We start from the raw sequence: 25870 nt of genomic DNA, 5'->3' as shown, positions 1-25870 counted from the left end.
TGAATGCATATTTTGGGGAGAGTGTCTTGGAACGTGCATGACAGCTTAATGCGATGCCAGGATGTGTTCTGCCATTTAATTTTGGGAGCAATGTAGCATTTGACAACTGTAAAGATACCCTAAGTTGGCTTTTTCTTGCCTGTTACTGCAAGGTCTGGATTTAATATGATTTGTTCTGTCACTTGGCAAATCCAAATGATAAATCAACTTTTTGCAGACAAAAAGAGAAAAAACCCATCTCTTTGCTTTTGAATGTATAAAATATTCAGCTTTGGAAAATTGCCATGTCTTGGTGAAGATTACTGGTCGCTTGCAATGGAGATGGGATGCTTTAGGACTAAACCCTTATCTATGGAAATTATCCTCAGTTTGTGACTCGTACATTAGTGCAATTTGTACAAACTCAGGACCAGAATCATAATGTCTCTTTTAGTGGAAATATTTCCATTGTAGCTCCCTATCTCCTTGAAATTGCTGTTGCATTTGTCTGATTTGAATGTGATTGGAAAAAAGGATGAGAAATGTCTATAATAACATATCTGATTTTTTTTTTGTACAGTGGTTATTTTATTATCTTCAAAAGCACTGAAGTCTGTTATTGCATTTATAGCTACAATAAGATACTGTGTATGTATGTCTAGTATCAATTAAAATGCTCAGAAAAATGAGCTAATGTGTAGTTTAGGAGGCCTTTAATAATTGTTTTGGTTTGCTTGAAGGTAAGTTGCAGGTGATTGTGCAAGGACATGCCCTTATACATAATTCAGTCCTGCTGATTCTCAAGCTGTATAATTACTTCAGCAAGCCATTTTGCAATGTAGCACATTGTGCTGCCTTTAGATTTTTTGTTTCCCAAATGTGATTTTATTTTACTTCCTTTTGTCGATTCATGATGGTGTCTATTTCTCCAAGTTTATAAACAAAGGAACTAGACAGATGTAACTTGGAATTATATAGACAACTTTGTACAGCCCTGATGATAATGGGCTTCTCAAAATTCATTTTTGTTGGATTTTTTGGACCTTTTTTTCTGATGGAGATACAGTCTGGCATGTGTGTGTATTTCCATCACAACAGAGGTGAAGTGTAGAGATTGTGAAGGTAGTTTTAATTGGTTGTTTTACATACTGGGAGCAGTCAGGTGGTTTTACCTTCCACTTCTACCAGTACCCAATCTAGCAAATTTGTTGCACTGCAACTGTAGTGAAGCCATAAACAATCTACATTTTAACAGAGCTGAGTTCACTGTTTTGTGAAGCAGTCTTTTCCCTACACTGCTGTTTGCTCAGTAATATTTTTGACAGCTGTGCTGCATTTTAAACTAACTTGTAATTTGCTCTCTGTTATCACCCTTTAAGCACCTTCTGAAAACATTTCTGCTTCATAAACTCTTTTCTTAGAGTGGGTTACTTCTTGGCATATGCTTGGGCTTATTGCTGTTAAAAGTTTTTTGCCTTGGATTTTTGAAAAAACATTTATTATTAATAGTATATTTTTTTTCTTAAAATAATCCATCTTTATTGAAGGAGTTAGAATTTCTTGAGGGGCCTAAGACTAATTCGGATCAATTTTCTCACAATTTTTTTAACATTATACCTTGGAAATTGCATCCATTATAGGTAAGTGATGAATGTTACCTCTCTCCTTTATCCTCTCTTCCAGGTATGAATGTTTCAAGTACAAGAATACAGTCAATTATGCACTGCTTTTCTTGTTAATAACATACAGTGTCGTAGTCAGCATAGTAAGTAACTTTTTCTAATATGACATTTTCACCCTTAGGTTGGCAGTTTTTCTGACAGTGGAGGAATGTTATAGAGGCAGTACTAAATCTCTGTCACTTCCAGTCAAGAAAGACAAATTATTGTTTTGTTGGGAAAATTATGTTGCTGGCCAGAGAAACCTGAAACCTTTCTATCTAAACCACTGTATAGAATAAATAAGGAAGGAAAGCAATAATCCAGTTGCTAGAATAGGGATGTGAGAAAAACAGTTGCCATTGAGTTGATATGAGACCTTGGATAAGCTGTGTTCCTCACCTTCTCTCACTTAAATTCATCTGTAGAAATAAGAATCATTCTGTTTTACTGCGAAAAAGTGAACTGTGATACCCGGTCCAGGATGCAGACTGGTGTTTTAAAACAGGCAGAATAAGAGAAGAACTTAGCTGTTAGTTAAAATGCTTCTAATTTTTTTGTGTCACAGCTAACTTGACTCCCTTTGTCAGTGGAGTGTTCTTCTTTTATGAATAAATTCCGTTTCATGCTGGCTGTCAACCACAGATGGAATTTCCTACGTAATTTTTATTGATAACAATTTCTTTAAAAATTAAAGTAGTCATCTTCAGCTACTAAAATACTTGCCTCTTCTCTTCTGTTTCTCCTAAAGTTTTTACACTTGTGGCACATTATGCTTAAGGTCTAGTGCCCTTCTCTCTTCAGAAATGTAAATTAAATTAACTGTATTACAAATAGGAAGAACTACTAGCTTTTTGTAAAACTAATTGAAATGTTAAATTATTGTCAAAAACAATAATAGCAAATCAAAGTTGAGTATGTTTTCTTCTTGCAATGCATATCGAGAACATCTGGTAACTTCAGCATCTTAATTGGTTTTTTATGCATTCAACTCTGCCAAATTAGCAGCCTTATGTTAGATGTTAATGTTTTTATTTGTGCTTCTTAGTTTAAAATAATTCCATAGTTAAAACCTCAGGTTATGCCAGAGGAAACTTCAAATGTTTGATCAACTTTAATGGTGCATGGATAAGCACTCATGGCTTGATTCTAACAGGAGAAGCCTTGGCAATATTTAGATGAATAATATTATGATGGTTCTGTTGCAAATTATTTCTCTCTTTTAATCTTTCCAGGTTTACCTAGATTTGAAAGAGCCTGTATTCCATCAGGTAAATCTTGCACTGTTGGAACTGCTGATTTTGGTTTTTAATTATGCTGTTTTAATGAAATGTGTTACAGTATTTTACTGCTAGAAGAAAGATGGGAGGGAAGCGCAATTTTGCCATTTGCTTTTTCTTTAAGCAGTATTGCTGCCTGTCATGTCACCATCCTCTTACTTAGTGACCTGAAAAACTAGAATGCTTCAACATGTGTTGTGTTTTAGCTTTTGACCTAATATTTCCCATGGTTTTCATCAGTGGCAAGTGAAATGAGGTGACCCTAAGGTGTGTGTGAGAGAGGAACAGCTAATGAGCTGCTTTGAAACCATGACCTTACCTCATAAGATGGCTTGATTGACTTTGCACCACATTCTTCTCTCTGCTTGAGTTTTTTAACTACTCAGTTTTACTTTGTGGAAAATCAAGGTGACTTTAAGTACAGAATGCCTTCTAGGGTTATATAGCAGACTGCTTTGTACAGCCTTAATGGCATATTTGGTTCAGGTTCCTTTTGTAGCAGCCCAAGAATATTAATACGCATCCCCTGCCTGTGGGGATGGATCTTGCATCGCTTACCTCTTCACAGGAGGTTAGAAATAATGCTCATTTCTGTATGCCGTGGGTAGGTTGCCTCATTTATGATTTTTTTGATTAGGGATAACAGCTGAGAAATTGCCAAGCAAAAACTACTGAGCTCTTTGCAGGACAAAGCTTTAAAGCCTTAATTTTTGAAATTGGTAGTGCCGCTGCTTGTCAAAATGTACCTGCTGCATCAGCAGTGGTAAAAATGATATGTGGCTCCTGTTGGTGGATTACTGAAGTGCTGATCAAGAGAATAAATCTTCAGCTGCTCCAAATAATCTCCCTAGAAACATGAATTGTTTGTTACCCTCCCTGTAGATAAAAGAGAAAATTGCAGTGTGGAGTTTTTTGGTGATATTAATTAAATCCTTTCTTTTTTTTCCCCTACTTACATTTCCAGCAGAAAGATAGTAGCTGGGATGAAAGTGACAATTTCTGGTGCTTTTACTGAGCTCGTCATAACTGGTTTTGAATGAAGTGATTTAGAGTAGTTTTGTTAACAACAGTGGCAAAATTTACTATTTATAATGAACTTTATTCTCTTTAATCAATTATTTGCCCAAGCTGCATTTATTGGAATAAATACATCACAGCTTTACTATAGTCTGGTTTGATGCATTGGCATAGGTATTGCCCCATGTCACAAAAACTAAAACAATAGGTATTATAACTTTCTGGGAAAGAGGAAAATAGGGAAACTTTAAACTCATGTCCCAGACCTTTAATTTTCAGCATCTGGTTTCTCTTAGGTTCAGAATATGAATTCTGTTATAATTTATACATGAAGAATCGATGTAGAAAATATTTGGATCCCATAAAAGTGTTGGACTTTTTACAGCAATTCTTTGCAAATTGATTTTTATGGAGAACATATAGTTATGGCCAAATTCCAACTATTCAAGTACTGTACTCATTTTTTCGCAGTCTTTGCCAAATATGTTGTAAATCCTGAGGAAGTATTTCCCTGACTGCACAGCTAAGCAAGGTTATTTTCTTAATACTTGTGCATTATTTTAGAGTGCATAAAAAAAAAGTTAAATAATTTCTGTAAGCATTTTCAAACTGAGTTGGTCACTTAGACTTGAAGTAAAATTAAATATGTTTATGCAATCATAGTTTAAATTGCAACCTTTCTAACTGGGTTAGAAAGCAGCATCAGGAGATAAATCAGCATTTGGTTCCTGTAAGTGTTTGTCTGTGATCATTTTAAGTTGTCAGCCTTGCAAAAAGAGGAAGAACTACAAGGATAGTTTTTTATTGTTCATTGTTTCAGTATGGATTGTGAGCTTTTTCCCTCTGGAAAGAGGCCAGTAAAAATGGAAAAAAAGATCCGGTTATATTTAGCAACCAGGATCCAAGCCTCATTTTCCCCCAAATTACTTTCTAGTTGTCTTTCCAATTTAGGCTCATAAATTGCCGACTGCCAGCAGGGCAAAAAGGTGATTTCAGTTTATCCATGGCACAGTGGCAACAGAGACCAACTTCTTTTTTTGCATCTACATATTAAGGGAGATCTTTAAAGATTTTAGTGCTTCAACTGTAGGAGAGACGAGATGCATGTTTTGGGCAGTTGGAGGCAGCACATCATTAGAAAGTAAAAAACAATTCCTGCTTGACAACTGATCTAGTATTTTTTGTCATCTCATCAATTAAATATATTAATGGTCTTTACAGGCATATATTGTCTTGTTTATGTTCAAATCTCTCAGGCTAGAGCACTATTAGTTCTAATTTTCAAGGTGTTAAACAACCCTATGTCCCAGCTGCCTGGTTGTTTTTAAGGCAGCATCATTGTCACAGAAAACAGCTGTGCCTCTCCTCTCTTTCCCATCTGGCACACAAATTTGTTTTCTGATGTGAATTTGATTGGGGAACTCAACAGGTTGAAACTCTCCTCGGAATTAATTTTAAATCAGAGTAGTTGCTCATCCCTGTTTACCACATGTATACAAGGAAAGGGCAGGGGAAGAATGGCTGCTAGTGTGAAGTGATCCACAGACATACAGAGACAGCCCTGGAAGTAGAAGTAGCTACTCTGGAAGTTAAACTTTTAACTCAAGTCTTACAAGTAGCCTTCTTCCTAATACGATGAGGCCTAGGATGCTGTCACATACAAAGCAACATGTTCCATCCTGATTTGGCTGCTTGCTGCATACCATATGTGATCACTTGCAGTGATCAAAAACCTTGTTCAGCTAGTGGGACAAGCTATGTGAATAGTGAAATAGTTCTCAAAATCTGTTTTATTTGCCTAGTAATCTGCTGAGACAGCGTGAGGCAAATTTTAGCAAATAAATAATTTAAAGGTTAATGGAAAATTAGATTAAATAGCTGTTTCTTCTACATTAGGAAATGTGATGTGAAAAATAGGCATTCTAGAATGTTCTTGTGGTGTCCCATGAGAAACAAAGCCAGCTGGAGAAGCAGTTCAGTAGGAGAGTTGCAAATAGGGTAAGGTAGTGACTAGTGAAAAATAACTAAAGGAGATTATGAAAAAGTCTGAATTTTCTTGGAATCAGTAGTGGGACTATTTTGTTTGGTTGGTTTCCTTTCTAACAACCTGTAGCGGAGGAAAAAAAAGATTGTATTTCTGGTATTTGTGATGATACAAAGTTCAGTTATCACTGAATACTGGGGAGGAAATGAAGAGATAACAGGGAGACCCTGAGGACAAGGATGAGGACTGATTCAAAACAGAAGAGATACACTGGTGGACAAATACAAACTCTTCTTGTTCTAAATTGTTCAAGATCACCAAAGGAGGGGAGGGAAGGAGTGCCTGGATGTGTTCACTGTTCACAGGATAACATGATCAGGATTTTTTTTTTTTTTTTTTACTATTGATAGATGTAAAATAGACACGTATTGACTTTACTTCTTCAGGTTACTTTGAGTAAGAGGAAGAAAGTAAGGATGGCAGGAAAAGGTATTTCATTTGCCTTAATAAAAAAGTTAATAGATTTTTTTCTCTGGGTGCGTTTTAAATATACAAGTGCAAAGAAGAAACTGAAATGAAGGTGAAATGGATATATAGAAGTATGTAAGGGATCCTGAAACTGCACGAAGAATATGTTGTGTCTGAGCGCAACCTGTTCAGACTTGCAGGATTCACCATTTTGGGGAATCTATGTGGACCCACTGGATGCCTTACAGTTCTCCAGAGTCCCTCCTGCAGCCAAGGCAATAGTTAATTTGTAGGCTTGTGGCTAATATATTGTGCCTTTTAGTGGAATATGTTCTTACTTTCTGTATGTTCAGAAAATAAGTATTCTGTTCAAAATGACCTTTTCAGGCATGTCTTCACCACAGATCTTTTTCTGTTCTGTCATTGTCCTGCTGATGAGCGCGTATAAAACTAATTTGAGTGACATTTCACTCTTACACATCTCATTGGAGGATGTCTTCCCAAGCAAGTACAGCTTTCATTCTGGCTGGTGCTTCTACCAGCACAGTGGCTTAGGAATGAGGAAGGATATTCTGCCTCTCCAAGGGTTCAGCTCTACAAGTCGTTGGAGGGGAAGTTTGACTTTCTGTGGCAGACAATGTCCCAGAAGCTCTACAGCAGCAGTGACTTGTGTCATTTTGCCATCATGTACATGCATCTAAACAGGACACCAAACTCAGTGAGTCTGAATTAGTTCATTTGGGAGGTGTCAAGGCAGCCTGTGGTACTACACAGCTGTAACTGTGCCGAGTTATTTGATGTTTCAGCGTCATCTTGGGGTTGTCCTTCCTTTTTCTCTCAGCTCAGATTTCTTCTCCAGAAATCCAAATCCATGTAGAACTCAGTTTTCTTTGTTACAAATTGCAAATACAGTTTCCACATTCAAGTACTTAAGTAACTATTTTTGATGAGTGGTTGGGGTATTAGATAAGCAGGTTGCCAAGAACCCAAAATCTCCCAGTGTGTGCTGATATTTGGGGCTGATAAATTGACTTCATTAACCAAGGATGGGTAGAAGGCCAAGAGCAGAGGAAACAGAAGTGGAAATAGCAGGCTACTGCTGCTCTCTGTACTAGAAGAGTAGATGAAGAACCACTTTTGTATGCTGCCCCTCTCAGTATGGAGTACCAACCTCTGACTGACATAAGTGAATTTAGGTATGATTTGCCTAATTGCCTCCACATGAAAAATGCTGCCAGGCATTGAGCCCTGAAGTGCTTAGTTGCCATTTTTGAGTAGGAAGTTCTTCATACTTGGCCTTCTTATGAGGTAATCCACTGTGTATTCATCAGACTTCGGGTTTTTCCCTCAATTGCGAAGATACCTTCAAAGCTGAAATATGCACAGCTTTATTTGCATCTGAAACAGCGAAGAAGGAACTGTCTAGTGGTAAAAGAAGATTGAGATTCTGATCTTTCCTTTTGTTTCAATTGCAGTACGGTGATGTTCTTTGGTTTACAAATTAATGGCAGTATGAGACAAAATAGCAGGAAACTTGCTTGGGTTGTCATCTGTCACTTAAATTATGTGTTAGTTAAAGAAAAGAAGGACAAAGGAATGGAAAAAATTGAGTTTACTTGAATAAGGCGGATTTTTCTTTTTTAATATAATATTGTACTTTGTCCTTCTTTAGCTGGATGAGTAATACCTAATAAAGTTTTACCATGATAAAAATAGTAAAGCCAAAGATGGTAAAGGAGATAAAGTAAGCACTGCTGCCTGACATCTGAACTAAGTTGTGCCGCTTGGTGTGAAGCCCTCTAGTAAGAAATAGCTGAGGGAGGTGCGCAGCTACAGTCTCTGTATATCACAGCAGCACCTCCTGGGTGCTCACCTTCGGTGGGGAGGATTGGAGCATGCAGAGCAGAACACCCTGTTGTTCCAGTCTTTCACAGGCTTTTAAACACAAATGTGTTTTACTGCTAACAACCTGTTTGGGTGGGGAAGTGGAAAAGACAAGAAATGGAAATGTCAACTATGGACATATTTTTCTTCACTCACTGCAAGGTTCTTTTTTTTTATTTTTTTCTTCTTCCCTCCATTGATACTGTCCTCTTCTGCAAGCCATTAATTCACTAGGAAATACCAAGCCAAAAACTCTGCAGAGAAAGCTTTTCTTAGCTTTTGCTCTTTCCTGCTTTTAGCAACTGCTGAAAAAAAAATAGCATTTTACCTGGGCTTTGGGCTGCCTGTAAGATCTGTTTCTCTAGGCATAGTCTGACAGTATTGAACTCCCTGTACAAGAAATCCAAAAGCAGTTTGGGTACAAGCCTAACAGTGGTCATAACTCCTAATGTGTATGACAGAAGTTGCTCTTAATGGATAGGTTTTTCCCATAGCTCTACTGCAAAGGAGTATTTTAGTGATGGAAATTTTAAGAAGATCAGCAAAGAAAGAGAGATCAGCACGTCAAGCTGTAATTTGGATTCTGGAGGAGCCTTTCAATCAGTATCTTCCTCTGTACCATCCCTTCTCTTAGAATAAATTGCTGGACTTGATTAGAAAAAATGAGAAGGGCTGTTTTAAATGAGGCTGATAATGTATTTATGTGGTGGGATCTTTTTAGCAATGTCAGCAATGAGGAATTGTACCAGCAGCCAGGACCTAGCACACCTGAGCACTCCCCTTCCTACCCTTAGCTTGGGACTGATGAGCACTTTGATACTCAGGCAGTGTCTAGCAGGTTTTGTTGGTTTTCTTTTTTTCCTGGTTTACGTGCTGTACCCCAACAAGGGGACTGGAATTAACTAACAGCTTTGTATAAATTACAAACCAGGACCAATTAGCCTTTCAAATAGTTTTGCTTTGTTTAGCTCTACAGAGCAGAGCACACAGTAGTAGTAGTTTATTTACTGAAGTTCTTTAATCTTGTTCTGCATGCAAATGAAGAGCTGCTATGCTGACTGACTTTGAATAGTCAGTATTGGAGCTTGCTTTTTACCTGTTGTCAAACATAAGGGCTCTGTTGTCTGTCTTGTTCTGTCTACGTGCACTGATAATACAGTGTGTGCTACTAACCTCGTCTTTAAAGATAAAAGAAGTTCACAAATTTGCCTTTATGGACTTTAGGAAAGCAGGCTTCACTTTGCATTATTACAGTAACCTATTTTATGTGAGATAACTAGACATGCTTACAGGGTAGTAGGATCTGAATGCCCCAGTTACAGCAAAGTGAGAGGCAGTCCCTGTCTCAAAGACAGTCAAAAAGAATGAGGAGTATGAGAAGGTTGATACAACATGGTAAGAACACTGGTTTGTAAGCACACCTCATGTGTGAGGTTTAGCAGCTTTTAAAAATAGACAGCAAAGGTTTACAATTTTTCTGTTTCATGTAAAACAAAGAATTAGATAGTGTCTAACTAGAAGCAAGATGAGAAAGTCAAGTCAGTGAACAAGGAAGAAAAAATACTGGGAGGCTTGTGGGCCCCTGGAGAGAGGAAAAAAGAGCAAGGCACAGCTGCTTGGAACAAAACTGCCTTTTGGCAGGAGGAAATCAGTGTTCAGAATAAAAAAATATAGAAAGTAATTGAATGTCACCAGTGTCTAAAAATCCTCCCTGGTGCAGTGACTTCTGCATCACTCTCAGGCATGACTAGCTGTATGTCTTGGAAGGTGGTGTTACATGGATTTTAAGTTTGCGAATTAAAAAGGAGAGTGATTTAAAGATCACGAGGCAAAAAATAAATGATTGCTTTGACTTTTGGAAGTCAGGTGATTGCATTCAAATTCATCAAGCCTACAGTGAGTCAGGTTTTGCTCATGGGTCTTTTCAGAGTGTACAGCCTTCCCACTATATAATTAGATTGAATCCAAACAATCTGTGATAGTTGTTTGAAATGCTTCCTGGAAAGTTTTTCCCCATAGTGATGCTCAGTGTGGGAATAGCACATAGTCTATTCAGGTGTTCGCTTTCAGGAAAACATATTAATCAAGTATCAATGAAAGAAGTACAGCTTTCACAAGCAGTTTTAGTTGCTGCTTGTACAATGCTGGGCTAACATGCACAGAGAGAGAAGGGATAATAGAGGTTAGTTACCGTTTTTGATTTCAGCATGCTTTCTGAGTGCCATCTAGTGTTTGCTTTCCGATTAACAACAGTGGAACATTGGTTTTACAAACTGACTTTTCCTGTAATTGTATGAAGGACATGCTTTATAATCATATTTTTATTTGAAACTTTAACAGAAGGCTTTCTGAAGATGAAGTTAGGAGGAATGCTATTTTTCTTAGATTTAAAAATTAAAAAAAAAAAACAGAGGCTACAAAAAAAATTTACTTCTGTAGTATTTTATAAGGTCTCTCGAATCCAACTGCTGAATTTTATCTCTTTTTTCTATTTTCAGATCATGTATGGAACACTAGTTTCCATCATAGTTCTAAGATCTGTTTATATAGTATTATGGTAAGTAACCATTTAATTCAGTATTGTAAGTTACAACATAGCATTTGCAGCTTTTATTTTTGGTTGGCTTAACATGAGAAATTGGCAATGGGAGAATTTCTTTAACTAGGTACATAGTGTTAGCTCCTGGGATCCCCTGGGTTGAAAAGGAATGGATTATCACCTTGGACTTTTTTGAAGCCACTGGGGTAACTATAAACTAAACTGAAATTTCTAAACTTATGATCAGTGTTTACTGTCAGGTGTTCTGCTGGTGGCTTCACTGTTAGCCTGGGATTTAAACAGAGATTGAGTTTCTCTTCATATTGCTGGGTAGCGTGAAATTCATTGCTTGTGTCCAAACTCTAATGACAATACTGGGAGAGTGGTAAGAGTAAGACTGCAGAGTGGAACCATCATTTAGTAATTTCTTTTCTCTTCCCTGCTCAAGTATTTAAAAATAAGTGATATTTTTTAATAATGATTAAAAAAAAAAAAGATAGTTTTTCTTACAGTTTTGATTGGATAAAGTTAGGCATAATGTTATGGAAATCAAAATTAAAACTGTAAGAAACAAAAGGTATTAAAAGCACTAGGAGATACTGAGAAGAATTAGAAACATCAGAGCACAGACTTGGTAGATAAAAGGGAGGAAAATGGAATTTAATTAGTATTGTAGTAAATATATACCTTTAGCTCTCAGGGGCTCAGTTGGTCACCCATTTCTGTCTATCCCCTGTGAATATTTGGTGTTCTCATGCGTTTGGGAATTGCTTCTGAAAATTGCTTATTTCTTTCTTCTGTCATCATTTTAAATGTGTTTTTTGTTAAACTTTGGGAATACAAGGAAGAATTTAACAAAATGTGAATTTGAAGTATTATAGAATCCTCAAATATTCTGAGTTGGAAGAGACCCACAAGGATCGAGTACATTCATTGAATCACCTTCCAACTGCCATTTCAGTTCACATGGTTTGGCTTTCCCCAGGAAATTCCCACAGACCAAGTGCAAATGTTCACAGACTTTTTTGTTAAGCAAAAAGAACTTAAAACTGATAGTGTGATGCAGCTTTAGAAACAATCATCAATTTAAAGGCACTTTTCAGTCCTATGGAGTGGAAATTTTAATCCTCGCCTGGAGATCTTAAGTGATATTACATTAATTCTCCTCCAAGGGGAACTAAATTTAATCAAATTGAAGTAATTTTAATTTTGTACTTATTCAAGGATTTAGCACAATTCTAGTCTCTTAGATTAAATTTCTCTCTGTCTTTGTGGACAAACTCTTGGGCCTGCAATTTTTCTACTTCTGCAAATTCCACATGGTTATGCATTCTCATTATTTCTGAAGCATTTCATACTCTTCTGTCTTTATCAATAACATCACCACCTTCCCTCCCAAAGTATCATTTATTGTTTCGCTCCAGCAATGTCTGTCTCTGAAGTTCCACCTACTTTACACTTCAGTTTTAGGGGCTTGGAATGTGTATTCTTAATTAGCTTGATCACTTCAACAACAGGGCCCTACAAAGACTTATTTCCCCCATTGGTGTTGTAATGCAAACTAGGTAGAAAGTTGGAATGGGAAGAGAAGTAGGTTTAAACTACTTCTAAATTTTAACTAAACTACTACTAATTCTAAATTAGTTCTGCTAGAGAAGCTCTGCCAACCTGAAGGTACCCTTTCTTTTCTCTAAAATTCATCCCCAAGCACACTTTTGGGTCTACTTTCTCTGCACTGCTAGAATGTACTCTTGTATTTCCATCAGTAGTAATAGCACTTGGCCAAGCCTCTCCCAGCTTACATATTGACCCTGATTTCTGCTTGTTTTTTCTTACTTCACTTCCTATCACTCATATTTCTTCATGTGGGCCTTGAAGTCACTCTGAGATTAAAGTGAAAATCCCAAAGAACAGCATGTTATTCCTTCCAGACTACTACCTCATCCTATCCTCACCAGTTGTTTCTCTTCCTGCCTGTTCCCCTGCCACTTTTCATCTCTTTCTTAGGTCTGCTTCCTTCCCAAGATTACAACTGGGCAAATATTATTCTCTGTTCACAAAGCATGTTCCCTGTTAATAAATGATGCCAGTTGATTCCTTCACAAAACACCACTGTTTATTCCTCAAGAATTCCAGCTATAATTATCTAATTACCAGCATGTTTAATATTCTATTTAGTGCTATGTCATGGTCATGCTTATGTCTCTGGAGCACTGAGGGGGTAATATTACAGTGTAGTCTTTGCCATGTGCTGCATGGTGCTCCACACATTTGTTAGACTAAACAAATAATAATTTTGCTAGTTTATATTGGCAGTCAATTTGTGAATATGTACAGCTTGTATGTGGTTAGAGCTTCCTCCACAGGGCAAGCTACCTGTCGTGTTTTGCACATTTTGGTTCCCAGTGCTCACAGCTCTGAAATGTGCTGTAACAAACACAGTGGAGAAAAAAGCAGCTCAGGAATGTGTTTTAACCCAGAATTTCAACTGTGCTTTCATAATGCTTAAAAATAACTTTAACAGTATTTCATGGCAGCTATTCAGGGTTGGATTTGGGATTGCTTTTGGATTTGTCTTACTAGCAGGAAAGGAGCCTTCCATGTAGGAAGTGCATGATAGGGAAAGTAAAGTTATTAATGATGCTTTTTTTTACATCTGATTCTTCTGTGTGGATTTCCCATATCCTAAAGAAGATTTTTTTTTTCTGCCAAAATTAAATTGACATTTTTCTATTCCCAGTAGCATTCAACTCAAAGATAAACATAAAGGTACTGGGGTTTAATACCATTTATTTGATTAGTTGTTGGTCATGGTGGTTGGTACTCTTGGTTCACAAAAGAGTAATTTTGAAAGACCATATTTATACAAGTACCATAGAACAGGGATATCATCTCTTGGCAAAGACTCTCTTCTCTTGGGAAGGAGAGTCCTGGTTTGTAACTGGTTTGCCTTTTTTTTTTTAGTGAAAGAATATGCATGGGACTGAAGAATTAGTACCTTTTAGCCAATTTTAGTTTTCCCACTTTTTGGTTTTCCTTGGAGAGTGCAGTATTTAGGAAAACCATTATAACTATAGAAGTAAAAGAACAGTCTCAGAGAATATAGATCAGGAAAGAGGAGAAGTAAAATACAATATTTAAACAGATGAAATTTGGAGGGGGTTTTTTTTGTTTTTTTTTTTCCTTCTGGAGGAAAAATGAATGGATAAAGAATTTTATTTACATATAACAGTATTTCTGTTTGTCACACATATTTAGTGTAGTATATATTAGTATATTTCTGTATCTTAAAGTATTCTGGAGTAAACTTTGCATTATTTTTCTCTCTAGGGTATACCCATGGCTTAGAGGTCTAGGCTATACGTCTTTAACTGTATTTTTAATGGGATTTTTTCTCTGGAATGTGGACAACATTTTCTGTGATAAATTGAGGTGAGTTTTTTCACTTGTCTGGATAGCTCTTAATAATAGCCTTTAAGTATAAAGATTGGATTATTTCTGAGATGCATATTCAAGTCCATCTCATTGTATGTATGGTATGCTGCCTACAAAACATTCATGAGATTTTATGCAGATTACTCATGACTAGAGTCAGCACTCAATATGTGTTTTTTTAAACTTTTTTTTAACCATTTACAGATATTTTTTTTTTGTTATTTCTCTTTAACTTCAAATTAAATTGAGAGAAATAATATCACTGAAGTAACTTTGAGGATCTGTGGCTGACTAAAGCCTGCTATTCACACTTGATTTCATCTGTGTTTTTATCCTGCTCGTTTGGGATTTTTTGGGTTTCTGCTCTTCCATTTCCCAGGAAAATATCCAAAACAGTAGTTCTGCGTGTTAAAGAAGACATGCAGAACTACTGCTACTACTACTGCTACTACTGTTCAAGAAATACCTAGTACAATATCCATCTTACCAATAAACAGCACTTACTTGCAATTCATGTGTTGCTCAGCAAGCCGGAGGAGACGGAAAGATTAATTCCAGCATCCAGAAAAATACATTTTTGACAATTTGAAACACTGTTATGCCACAGAGTCTGTGTTGTACAGCATTGTCCTAGTTGGCTGGTTTGTCAGAGCCAAATAACAGTTTGCTGTAAAGAAGTCTAAAGTTTTCCATCGCTTCTGACTCTTCAATCCCTGTGCTAGGTTAAGCCAACTGAAAATTAATTCCAAGAGAGTATTCTTGAAACTTTTTAAAAATGAATATAATACATGATCCTCATCCCTAGGAGCACTTGATACAGATGGAATAGAGTAGTTATTTGGCAGCACAAGTGGCTGCATTTACAATTACTTTGCAAATATTGGCATCAGGGTTGATTTTTGCAGCTGCCTCACATCATTGGTGAGATCATAACCCCCAATTCACCTGCTGAGCTGCTCTGGGTCCATGGGGCTTTTGAACTGGTTCCTAGGCCCAAAAATGACACCAGCTGCTGAGGCACTTTTTTCCATCCTAATTTCATAAGGGGAAAAAATGTTAGTGTATTTCCTGTAATAGTTGTTTGGTTATGGTGCTAGAAAAACAAAAAGCTTGTTTACTAGCTTTAATCCAACACCCGCAGAGCCTTGGATTTCTCCAGGAAATGTTATAATTTGGACCTTTGGAGAAAACACATTTCAATTCCCTGAAATTCTTTATTCTCTGAAGGTCTAACTTGTGAATCATCCACCTACCTGCTCTGTTCAGTTTTAAAGTTCAAAACCGAGTTTTGATTCAGGGCTTTTTGTTCCATATTTCATTAAATCTGCAGCTTATTTAGGGAAAAAAAAAAAAAAAAAAAAAAAAAAAAAAAAAAAAAAAAGGCAAAATAAAAAATCTGTAGCACTCAGTTTCTCTGGTTGGAATGACACACTTTTGAATTTGAGCTTACAAATTTCCTGCCATCCAAAGGCTTGGAAGTTGTGCCAGGCTGCCAGTCTGTGTGTTCCACTGTGTCATTGCTGGGCTGACTCAATTGAAGCTCTCTGCTAATATTTGTGACTGAGCAGCTTTGGACCAAGCACTTTAATATCAAGCAGTAAGGTCATATTCCAAGAGCTGCAAATTTTTCTTCCTTAACACGTTTTCCATTTTTTGTTTTGACAAGTGAAATTAAAGTGTAAAAATAAATGACCAGCAGATGCAAACAGTTCATCCACCATCAGCTAAAATAGGCATTATCTGCAGAAGCCTAGTGAGCACAAGAAGTAAGAGCAATGTAGTTCCTTCTCTTTATTGCTTTGTCTCCATCCCTTAGCCCCTTCCCAAGTTGCTCACACCCCATAACTACAAAATCCAAAGCATGTTGGTGGAGTAGTCCAGACCTCTACTTTAATTGCTTCCTCACTAAACACCCATTTTGTCCGTCTTTTAGAGTCCAACAGAGAAAGGCAAGCTGAGCTTCCACCTGCAGAATAGATGGTGTGATTGCCAGATTTAAAGTGAGAATGTCTGATAAATCTCATTTCCTCTCTTGGACCTTAAACTCAGCATTTCATCCTATGGACAGTAGTTCACAGGATTTTGGGGAGGAGAATGGTAGAATTCATCTGGGACTGTGGGATGCCATAAATATATTCCCTGAAATTTGAGTCCAGAAGTAATTGATCAGTCATATGAAGAAATATCTGTTTTCTTTAAATGTATAAGAAAGTCAGTTTGCTGATATCTCTCTGTACTGGCAGTATAAGGTAGAACAACTGCTCCTCACCTGCTGAAAGTCTGACTCCATGAAGCCTCACCTGTCAAGCATATGCCCAAGATATGGAAACAAAAATGTGTGATCTGACAATCCAACATTGTGATTTGAGATTGCTTAGCTGGGAAAAAATATTCCATTGCCTGGTATTTCTTTCTTTCAGAGCATTACGAGAGAAGCTGCCTCCCGTGGTGGGAGCTGTGACACAGTTTCATGCATGGTGGCATATTCTCACAGGCCTTGGTTCCTACCTTCATATCCTGCTAAGGTAGGAAATGTTTTCTAAAATGGATGTTCATAGAGATCTTATGAGTTTTCTTAGGTTCAGATGTACTTCAGAATGTTGTACCATCCAGAAGAACAGGAAAATTACTTATTCAACTGGTGTGCAGTTTTTTTCCTCTTTGTAACTGATCTGAAAACTCTCTAAACGTAATCTATATTCTTCAAAATGTAATCACTAGTCTCTAAATAGTCATGGTTCTTCAAGAAAACTTAATTGAGAAATGGGAACCTTGTGGTAGTTAAACCAAAACTATTTGACAGTGTATTAATTTCAGAATGTAAGCCAGTAATACCTGTCTGTTCTTGAGCAGCAATCCTGAAGTACTTAAGCATGTTTAAATTTAAGAGCTTAACTAATCTTTTGATAGGCACTGTCACTTCTGAAAACCAGCAGACATCCTGCTCTAGTGCAGAAGGGTGAAGGCTGAAGTAGTTATAGTGGAGCTGTTCCCAAAGGGCAGGGTATTACTTTGAGGAAGAGACTTAAACAGCCTGGAGCCAGCAGATTTTTGTCTCTTTTTTGCTCTGTACCACCATCTAGTGGAACCAGGTGCAAGAATAGAATGTAAGCCCACGGTTTGATCATCATCTAATAAAATAATATTTTACCACTTAAACAATATTAAAGAGAGTGTCTGTTTTAGGTATACATCCTATGTAGTTGAGAAAACTTGATTAAATATTAATTTTTCTACATCTAACATGGTATTCACCTTTTTTGTCAGATGTTAAAATGCAAAAGGAAAATGCAAGGAAAATAAGTACATTTCCATTAGATGATCTGATAGCTTGTAGTTACATTTATGTGTATATTTATGCAAACATATTTACCTACACATATGCAAATATATACATGCATACATACATACATTATTAAATATGTCAAAGTAAATGGAAAATAGTTACTCCATTTTGGTTTACAGATTCTCTGCTACCCTAAAGAGTTTGAGGTAATATTTTAAAGAAAATTCCTTGCAGGAATCAAGCATAGGCAAAGTTTTCCCAACATGTCATAAAGTGACATTACCACCTTAAAAAACGTGAGGTCATTCTCAGGAAAAGATCTATTGAGAGGAGAAAGTGTCTAAGAACCAAAATAAGATATAGAATAATGCTATGATACTTTTTCCCCCCTTTAACATCTGCTGTATTTTGTGGTACACTGATTTAATTTCATCCTTCTAAAATGATGGGCTTCAGTCTCTGTTTTTTGGGGGTTTTTTACCTCTCCATGTTTCTCTCTTTCTCCCCACATAGGTGATAGGGTAAATTATTTTGCTAATTAGTCTGCTACAGGGGGATTTACTGGAAGTTAATGTCTCCTATATTGACTAAATCTAGGCAATCACAGAAACAATTCTTTTCTATTTGGAAAATAAAACTGAGATCAGGCCATCCTTATTTTATATGCTGTTTTATACTTGAAATTTTAAGCATGCTTTTTTCTTTCTCCTCAGTTTATATACAAGGACACTTTTCCTGAAACACAGGCCAAAGGTGAAGGTAAGCAAATAGTATTTGTGTTTATTATTATACATTTGGATATCTTGTGCTTTGAACTTTTGGTGGGACTCAATAATTATGCCTGTTAGGGTACTATCATTGACTTCTGCTTACATCCCAAGAAATGCAGTTGAAATTTTCTTAGAATCACAGAATGGTTTGGGTTGGAAGGGACCTCAATGATTATCTAGTTTCAGCCCCCCTGCTATGGGAAGGGATACCTTCCACTCGACCATGTTACTCAGAGTCCCAAGGTTACTCCAACATGGCCTTGAACATTTCCAGGGGTGGAACATCCACAGCTTCTCTGGGGAACCTGTGCTAGTGGTTCACCACCCTCAAATTAAAGAATTTCTTCTTAATATCCAATCTGAACTTACTCTCTTTAGTTTTAAAGCCATTCCCCTTTCATCCTACCATTAGATTATGTTTAATAATGTTGGGTTTCTGTTCCAAGAAACATAATATTCCAAAGACTCTTTCCCGTATTCCTATTTTTCTTTTGACAGTTTGTTTTCGGAATATGGCCTGTTCTTCTTGTGGAGCCACCCAAGAACCTTTGACTGAACCCCAGGCAGCCACACACGATCACCTGGCCTGGCTGAATAAAGCATTTCAACAGTTACTCTGGCTGAAGTGTCAAAATTATGGATCAATCCAAGTACCATTGCTATTAAAGGACTTCTCTGTGCTACGAGGCCAGTTGGCCAGAACAGAGCAAAGAGCTGGCACACTAGGGAAACAGCACTTAGTACAGCTTTATTCTAAGTTGTTAAAACAAAGATTAAGACACAAGAGTTTTATGTATATATTGTATAGCTGATGATATTGAGGTAATATTTCGTGCTGGTCACAGAAAACTAACCATTTTTGGAGTGGATTACATATGTTTTTTCATTCAGTTTTTTGTTCTTTCTGTGGTCAAAACTAATATTCGTAACTGAATGACAAAACCAGGCCATTGATGGCCAAGCTAAGCTATTTGTGTGACCTATAGTGAACTGAATGCTTAACCCAAACTACTTTAACCTTGCACTTTTATACAATTAATGAAGTATATAATGGTTGATTTAGGCCTTTATTCTATCTTGCTTTTCCACAGCCTCCTTTGCAATTTATATTTTAAGATGAATGGTTGGGATACCTGTGCCATTTAGTTCATTTTGTACTAAGCTTCCATTTTCTCTTTAGTCCAACTGAGAGATTCATCATGGAGGTTGTTCCAAAGTGTGACCAGCAGAAGACACTAAAATGGTGAAGCCTTGTAGGTGTTCCTGTTTGTGTCTAGAAACTTAATTCCCAATTTGTTTGACTGGTGATTCATCACAAAACTGTAGAGTAATTGTAGAAACATAAGAAACACTCTTTTTTTTTTTTTTTTTTTTTAATTGTTATTTACATACCTTCCTTTTCTATCCCTTTGTTTAACTTCCATTTCCCAGTCGTACTACAGATTGACAAACACCTTAGATGTGCTCTAGTTCAGCTTTGAATTCATCTTTCTCTTATTTTATAAGTCTTAAATATTGGTCTGACTTTCAGCAGCATCTTCTTATTCAAAAACTTTGAAGGAAGAGTAAAGAACAAGACTCAAGAGGTTGAGAGTATTTCCAAACAACATGGAATACAAGCTTTGCTTGCTTTTAATCTATCACACGCTTAGTCTGTGAGAAAGCTGACCACCTTTTAAAACCAGACTTAGGGGATTAAGGGGGAGGACAAACCCTATTTTCTGCAATTTTTATCTACCCAGCTGATGAAAGTTAATAATAAAATGTAAGGAAAACAGTAAACTAACACAGTTTTTCAAAATATACCTCATATGAAGGCTATGGTTTTGACACTCTTGATTTTGGGGCAACTAACAGAGTCTATCTCTGTGCCTACTTGCTCCCATTCTATGCAATTTTTGTCTGCTTTTGATGCTCTGAGGAATTTATGCTTCCTGCCATGAAGAAAAAAAGGAAAATGCTCAGACTGATCCAAAATCCCATTCTGTATTGATTTACAACGTGCTCACAGCAGCAAAGTGTGGTATGTAGCTGTAAAGCTGTCTCCCAGGTCTCAGAGTCCTGACTATTGAACAATCAGTGCTGGCTAAAATGGTCTCCTCCCTTTGATGTCTTTTTCTCTGTTTGCAGTATCTCTGCATCTTTCACATCCAGCAGTAACTCTCCTTCTGATGTGAACCTCCAAATAAAAATGTGACTTCTGTTATGTGACAACCCTGGACCCTTGAGATCAAATAACCCCAAACTCTTGGGCTGGAAAAAGATACTTAACCTTGAGTGAGTTCAGTGAGGTTTAAGCATGTGCTGATAGCAGTGCATTTCAACCTGTTCACCCCTATAATGACACCTGAAGGGTAATTTTAGAACAGCTTTGGTATCAGTAAGCTCCAGTTCCATAGACAAGGTCAGCATCTGTGTCGGGAAATATAAGTGCTCTTCAGACTGAAAGAAGTTAGCAGAACAAGCACAGAGGTAGGAAAAAGCTGTTATGGATCAGGTGTCTTTAATTATCCAGAAGGCATATTTTTTTGTAAAGGGATTTGAGAATTGTTTCAAAAATGTAGCTTGAAAATAAGTGCCTGCCTGTTCACCTCCAGGCTTTCTCAAACATTTTTCTGCACACTGTATCCCATTTTCTTACTTAGTATGTTTACATGTGTGTTTATAATTAGGGAAGGAGTCTTGTAAGAGAAGCAGTGCAGCAGCAAGACATATCAACAGTCACTCATGACATCTGATAGGTATGATATTATTTTTATGGAAACGAAAAAAACCCTTGATTTTAGTGGCCTTAGTTTTGTTACTGAAGGATCTGGGGGCTCTGTTTATTTTAGTAATTGCAAGAACCAGGATGTCTTGAAAAGCCACTTTCTTATTGATCAGGCATCTCTACAATGCTATATTTTAAAGAAATTTGTTGATTCTTCTACACATTTGCAACTAGGAAGACTATGATTGGGGGCGGGAGGGTTTCAGATCTTGTTGAATTGTCAGGATTTTTTTAAAAAGTTGGAAAACCTCACAGTTTAATTTTATACTGCTGTTAGTTTTTCATTCATGTATTATTTGGCATTTGTGTTTTTTCTTTAAAAAAAATGCAAATTGGCTTCTTCCTACATTCCAAATGACCAAAAACATGCACACCTCTGCCAACCTGCCAGCAGCCTTTCTTTTAACAGGTTATATTAGACCCTGAAGAATGTAATTTACCTGTGTATCCTTCTTAGCATAAATAATCTAAAATCATGGGTGCTTTGGTTTGACTGCCTTACTGGTCTTGTGAGTGATATTGAAAATGACAAGCCAGTTTTAACTGCGTGTCACTGAAATTCAGACTGCCTTTTCTAGTGCCTGGAAAGACATACATTCTTACTCATGTAATGTGTTAAATGTCTGTTAATGGCTTTTTATTTATATCGCGTGTATGACAATGTTGATTTTTTTCTACAGACCTTAGAGCAGTATAACCCAAACTTTCCTTGCACTACATTGTAGCAAGAAGTACGTGATCCTGTTTTTTGAGTAGGATTCACACAGCAGCTACTTTAAAGACAATTATGGAAGTAGCAGGTGTCATTTGATATGAATTCTACAGGATGTGTTGGACAGACTTGATAGCAATGAACTCTTTCTATTCCTTATATCTATTAAGAACCAGGAAATCTGCCACCATATGACCATCAATTTGACACAGGTGAGCAGCAAGTAGCTCTGCAGTCTGTGAGCTGAAAAATTCTTTCTTGGAAATAAGAGGAAAAACTTCAAAATTACTCTCGTATCAAACCCATACCTTATTCTGGAAATTTAGATTTTTTTGGATACAGCTCAAGACATGCATTTTACAGAACTGAAAATGTGAGGAGGAATCTCATCCATGTTTCAAAGGCAGTGTTGTTGGCTAGCAGTATTAGTCATCTCCAGACTTGATCTTAATGGTATTTCTGTTAGCACAGGGCTGATGTGCTGCCCATGAGTGTTTAAAACCTTCTCCCCCTGTCAGAATTGGAATATGCAGTGTTACCACTTGCCAGTCTACCTCTGTCGTGTGTTGTACCATACCTGTGCCCTAAATTACATTTGCCTGAATGTGTGCACATCAGAGCAGCCTGACTTAGACCATGCAGTCCCTGGGAGTGTTGTATTGATTTATGGCTGACTCTGTTCACTCCCTGTAAACATCCTCAGTTGTTTGGTGTCTGTCACTTACAGCTTGTGCTCAGTCTGCAGCTCATCTTTGTGTAAGTCTGGCTGCTTCAGAGAGAGATTCAAGTAGGAGGACTTCAATTCAGACAGGTGTAGCAAAATCTTTAGGGAGGGATATAGTGGGAAATATTGCTCTGTAATTAGTTTTAATTCTCTTTTAATCCTGTTCTGTGCTGTCTTGCTTGGCTAAAGCTGAATTGTATGATTTTAAATGCAGTTGATTCTTTTGGCCATCGTGGATTTGCTTTCAACACCTTGCTTCAAGCAGCTGAATGTCTTTTTCCGCAAATGCTTTCAGTGAATCTCAGCAACAGAAAATCCTCCCAATACCACCAGTGTTTCTCACAGTCACTATCACCTTGTTTAATCTGCATTCAAGAATTTCAGTAATACCATTTTTTAAAGCCTGTTTCTCTCTGTGGATATATTACAACATTTTAATAGCAGATGGTGAAACAATTCAGTACAGTACTGCTCAGTCAGAGGAGCTGGAACGGAGCAGCACTGCTGTTTTCTTTAGCCGACATCAGAATTTGGGAACACGCATCCATTTTGGGGGAATGTGTGCCCCGTAATTTAGAGCAACATATTCAGGTAAAACTTTCAGTTCACTTTAAACCCCATCTGCACTTTATACGTAGGCAGTGGGAGGCTTTAACTGCAAAGTGCTGTTTGACTGTGAGACTTTATCATGAAGAGGGATAAATGATGGAGTCTTTATTACACATGAGCAGAGCAAAGCCAGAAGGAGATTAAGAAATCTTACATGAAAAGAGAATAATGAAAGATTAAGCACAGAATCCCGTAGTATTACATCAACCATCCTCCTAGTATCTGCATTTTAGATACTTGAATGTTTTGCTATTTATACATTTAACTTTCCGTGCTGACTCTGCTCTCTTCACCACAGAAGTCATGTAGTTTCTGTTACATTAAGTTCATTGTAGATGAATTAGGGGCTGTTTCATGAGGATGGACATGACATGGACTGTTTTGTACATGAATGAATGCATTTCTGACCTATCTGGAATGTCCTCTGCCAACTTTGTTTGAGACTAAAGACAGAGAGCATCGTGTGTAACTATTAAAATTGGTTTTGGGTTTCTTTGTTCAGTTTCTCACGCACAACTGCCTACAGCTGCCAAGTGCCTGATCTTGTTGCAAGGCTTTTCTGAGAGCTGGGGCTTTGTTTTCTTCTGAGGTCTGTAAGACAAAGTCTTTGGTAGATGGGGGTCAAATTTTATTAAAAAATCTCCTTCTGCAGGAATCACAGCGCTATTTTTAGTGGCTTTCCAGTTAGTTATCCAATACATGTCTGCCTCTGACTCAAACTTGAGCCTGACTGCCTACCTTCTTGATGCTGTTGTATCTTTCCAGGTTTTGAAAGCTGGGTGAGGGATTTAGCTGTACAGAAGGTGTTTATTTTGGGTTGTGTAATTCAGTGACAGGCAGTGTGAGGGCGCAGTAGTCAAGCAAGCACTTTATGTGGAGCCCCAGCCAGATGCTCTAAATAGGGCTGGGGATGGGGAGTTGTATGTACAATTTGAGAAGCAGGTTTGATGCCTGAAGCTCTTACTTTACTGCAGAATTCTCCCATTTTATTTGTTGAAATTGTTTAGGTTTGACTAATTATATAATTGTAGATTTAAGAATAACCAAGTTCAGAGTTCATGTGAGACCCTAAACCAGTGCCTGCTTTGGGTTTTTTTGCACATATATCACACAGATTGAATCTGCCTAATGCTTAAGAGCAGGTTGTTAAGATTTTTAAAAATGCAAAAATAAAGGGTCTTCTGCTTATTTGTCCACAGGAATGACTATAAGCACAATCTTAGATTTCTCCTGTCCCCAAAGCTCTGGAACATATGTATTTCTCCAAAGACAGTGCTGAATAAAATAGCTCATAGCAAGTTATGTACCAAAATGTTTCCTCATTAAAGCTGTGGAAGAACTTTATGTATATTGTTGCTACCTGGATTTTGGAAGAGAGGGTTTCAAGCAGCATAAGCAGTAGTTACTCCTTAGAGTGAACAGAAACTAATTTTTCTCTTAATTTTCCAAATTGATGTTGATTATTTCATGTTGATTGTTGATCTCAGCTTAATGCACGGATGATGTTACAGTCTGATCAAACACCATCTGTCCACCTGGAGTGGACATGAAATTTCCTGTTCATTATGTGACCAAACTTTCTAACATTGACACTATGAGTTCTAACATGTGGGTTTCTCCTCCTGAAATTCAGTACATTGTTGCAGGTCGATAACAACACTGTGACAGATGAGTAGCAGTTGACTTGTAGAACACAGCTACATTAAGAAATGCTTATTGACAATTTTGATACACTGAACTGGCTCTTCTACCAAACCAGCTGGTAACTAATATTAAGCTTATATGTATCAACATATCTTGTTTTCCAAAGCACAGTAGCTTTGAAATATTTAATATGTTTCATTTGTTATTCATGCTGCAGTCAAGCACTAATTTGTGTCTTTATAGTACAAACTATTAAAGAATTTTGTTTTAAATACAACTTTTCCCAGGTGGTTCTTGACTTATGTGTTGCACAGGACTGGCTGGTTCATATGGATGCATCATCAGTAGATGGGTGGTTATACATCTTGGCCGGTGGTGTGCAAGTATAACAGCAGGATTTGTGTGTCCTGCATGGATGGGAAGCTGCCTGCCTGCAGCCTCCATGGCAGTAGGGTTCCCAATCTTTCTGCCTTGTGCTGGGGCCCTTTGAGCGCTGTGCCTTGCTTGGAGGTGTAGTGTTGGCTGTAAGTACTGCAGGACCATCTTCCCTTCAAAGGCCTTCCCCAGCACACCCCAGTTAGAAGGGACTGCAGGTAGGTGATGTAGGTGGGAGAGGAAAAGGCAGGAGCCAGGTGAATGTGCAGGCAGTGCAGAACCTGTGATTTGCACACCCTTTGCTTCAGCCTTTTCCTGTTCCTTTCAGTGAGAGGGGGATAATCGCTGCGGGGCAGAAGCTTTCCAGGCAGGAATTGCAGACAATCCAGCAAGTCTCATCATACCCCAGCAGCCAGAGTCTGGTTATGACCATAAGGTGTTTTCTCCACTTCCTGGGTTGCTCTCACAGGTGCCCAGACCCCATTTTCTCCTGCTTGTCTCTCAAAGCTGTGTCTCTGCAGGGACAAACTGGAGTTGACTATTCAGGGGCCAAGGCACAGGGCAGCAAACCTCAGAGTCAGTGGTGTAAATGGCTGGGGCAAGCTGTGCCACCTCCCCGCAGTGGTGCTGCATACAGAGGCACATCTAGACTCCACAGATAAGCGTTGCCAGAACTATGGGGCTGGGTGAAATCCAGCTTTGCATATTGAGCTTGTAGCTGGTCTAGAACTGAGTA

The 25870-nt window shown here is 37.6% G+C and overlaps 1 protein-coding gene across 1 annotated transcript in view; it reads left to right on the top strand.

Annotated features, from left to right (window-relative positions):
* Positions 1–25026, top strand: part of ACER3 (alkaline ceramidase 3) — a 55954-nt gene extending 30928 nt beyond the window's left edge. The window contains exons 5-11 of the mRNA XM_083854704.1: positions 1663–1744; positions 2873–2908; positions 10769–10827; positions 14140–14241; positions 16665–16769; positions 18244–18289; positions 18799–25026. Of these exons, the coding sequence (XP_083710830.1) occupies positions 1663–1744; positions 2873–2908; positions 10769–10827; positions 14140–14241; positions 16665–16769; positions 18244–18289; positions 18799–18852 (484 nt within the window). The 3' untranslated portion in view covers positions 18853–25026. The remainder of the gene's footprint in view (positions 1–1662; positions 1745–2872; positions 2909–10768; positions 10828–14139; positions 14242–16664; positions 16770–18243; positions 18290–18798) is intronic.
* Positions 25027–25870: the final 844 nt, after the last annotated feature.

This window comes from Zosterops lateralis (genome assembly GCF_965231275.1).
Source record: "Zosterops lateralis genome assembly, chromosome: 2".
NCBI lineage: Eukaryota > Metazoa > Chordata > Aves > Passeriformes > Zosteropidae > Zosterops > Zosterops lateralis.
The sequence above is the reverse complement of the archived record's forward strand: the minus strand, read 5'-3'. Positions and strand labels throughout refer to the sequence as shown.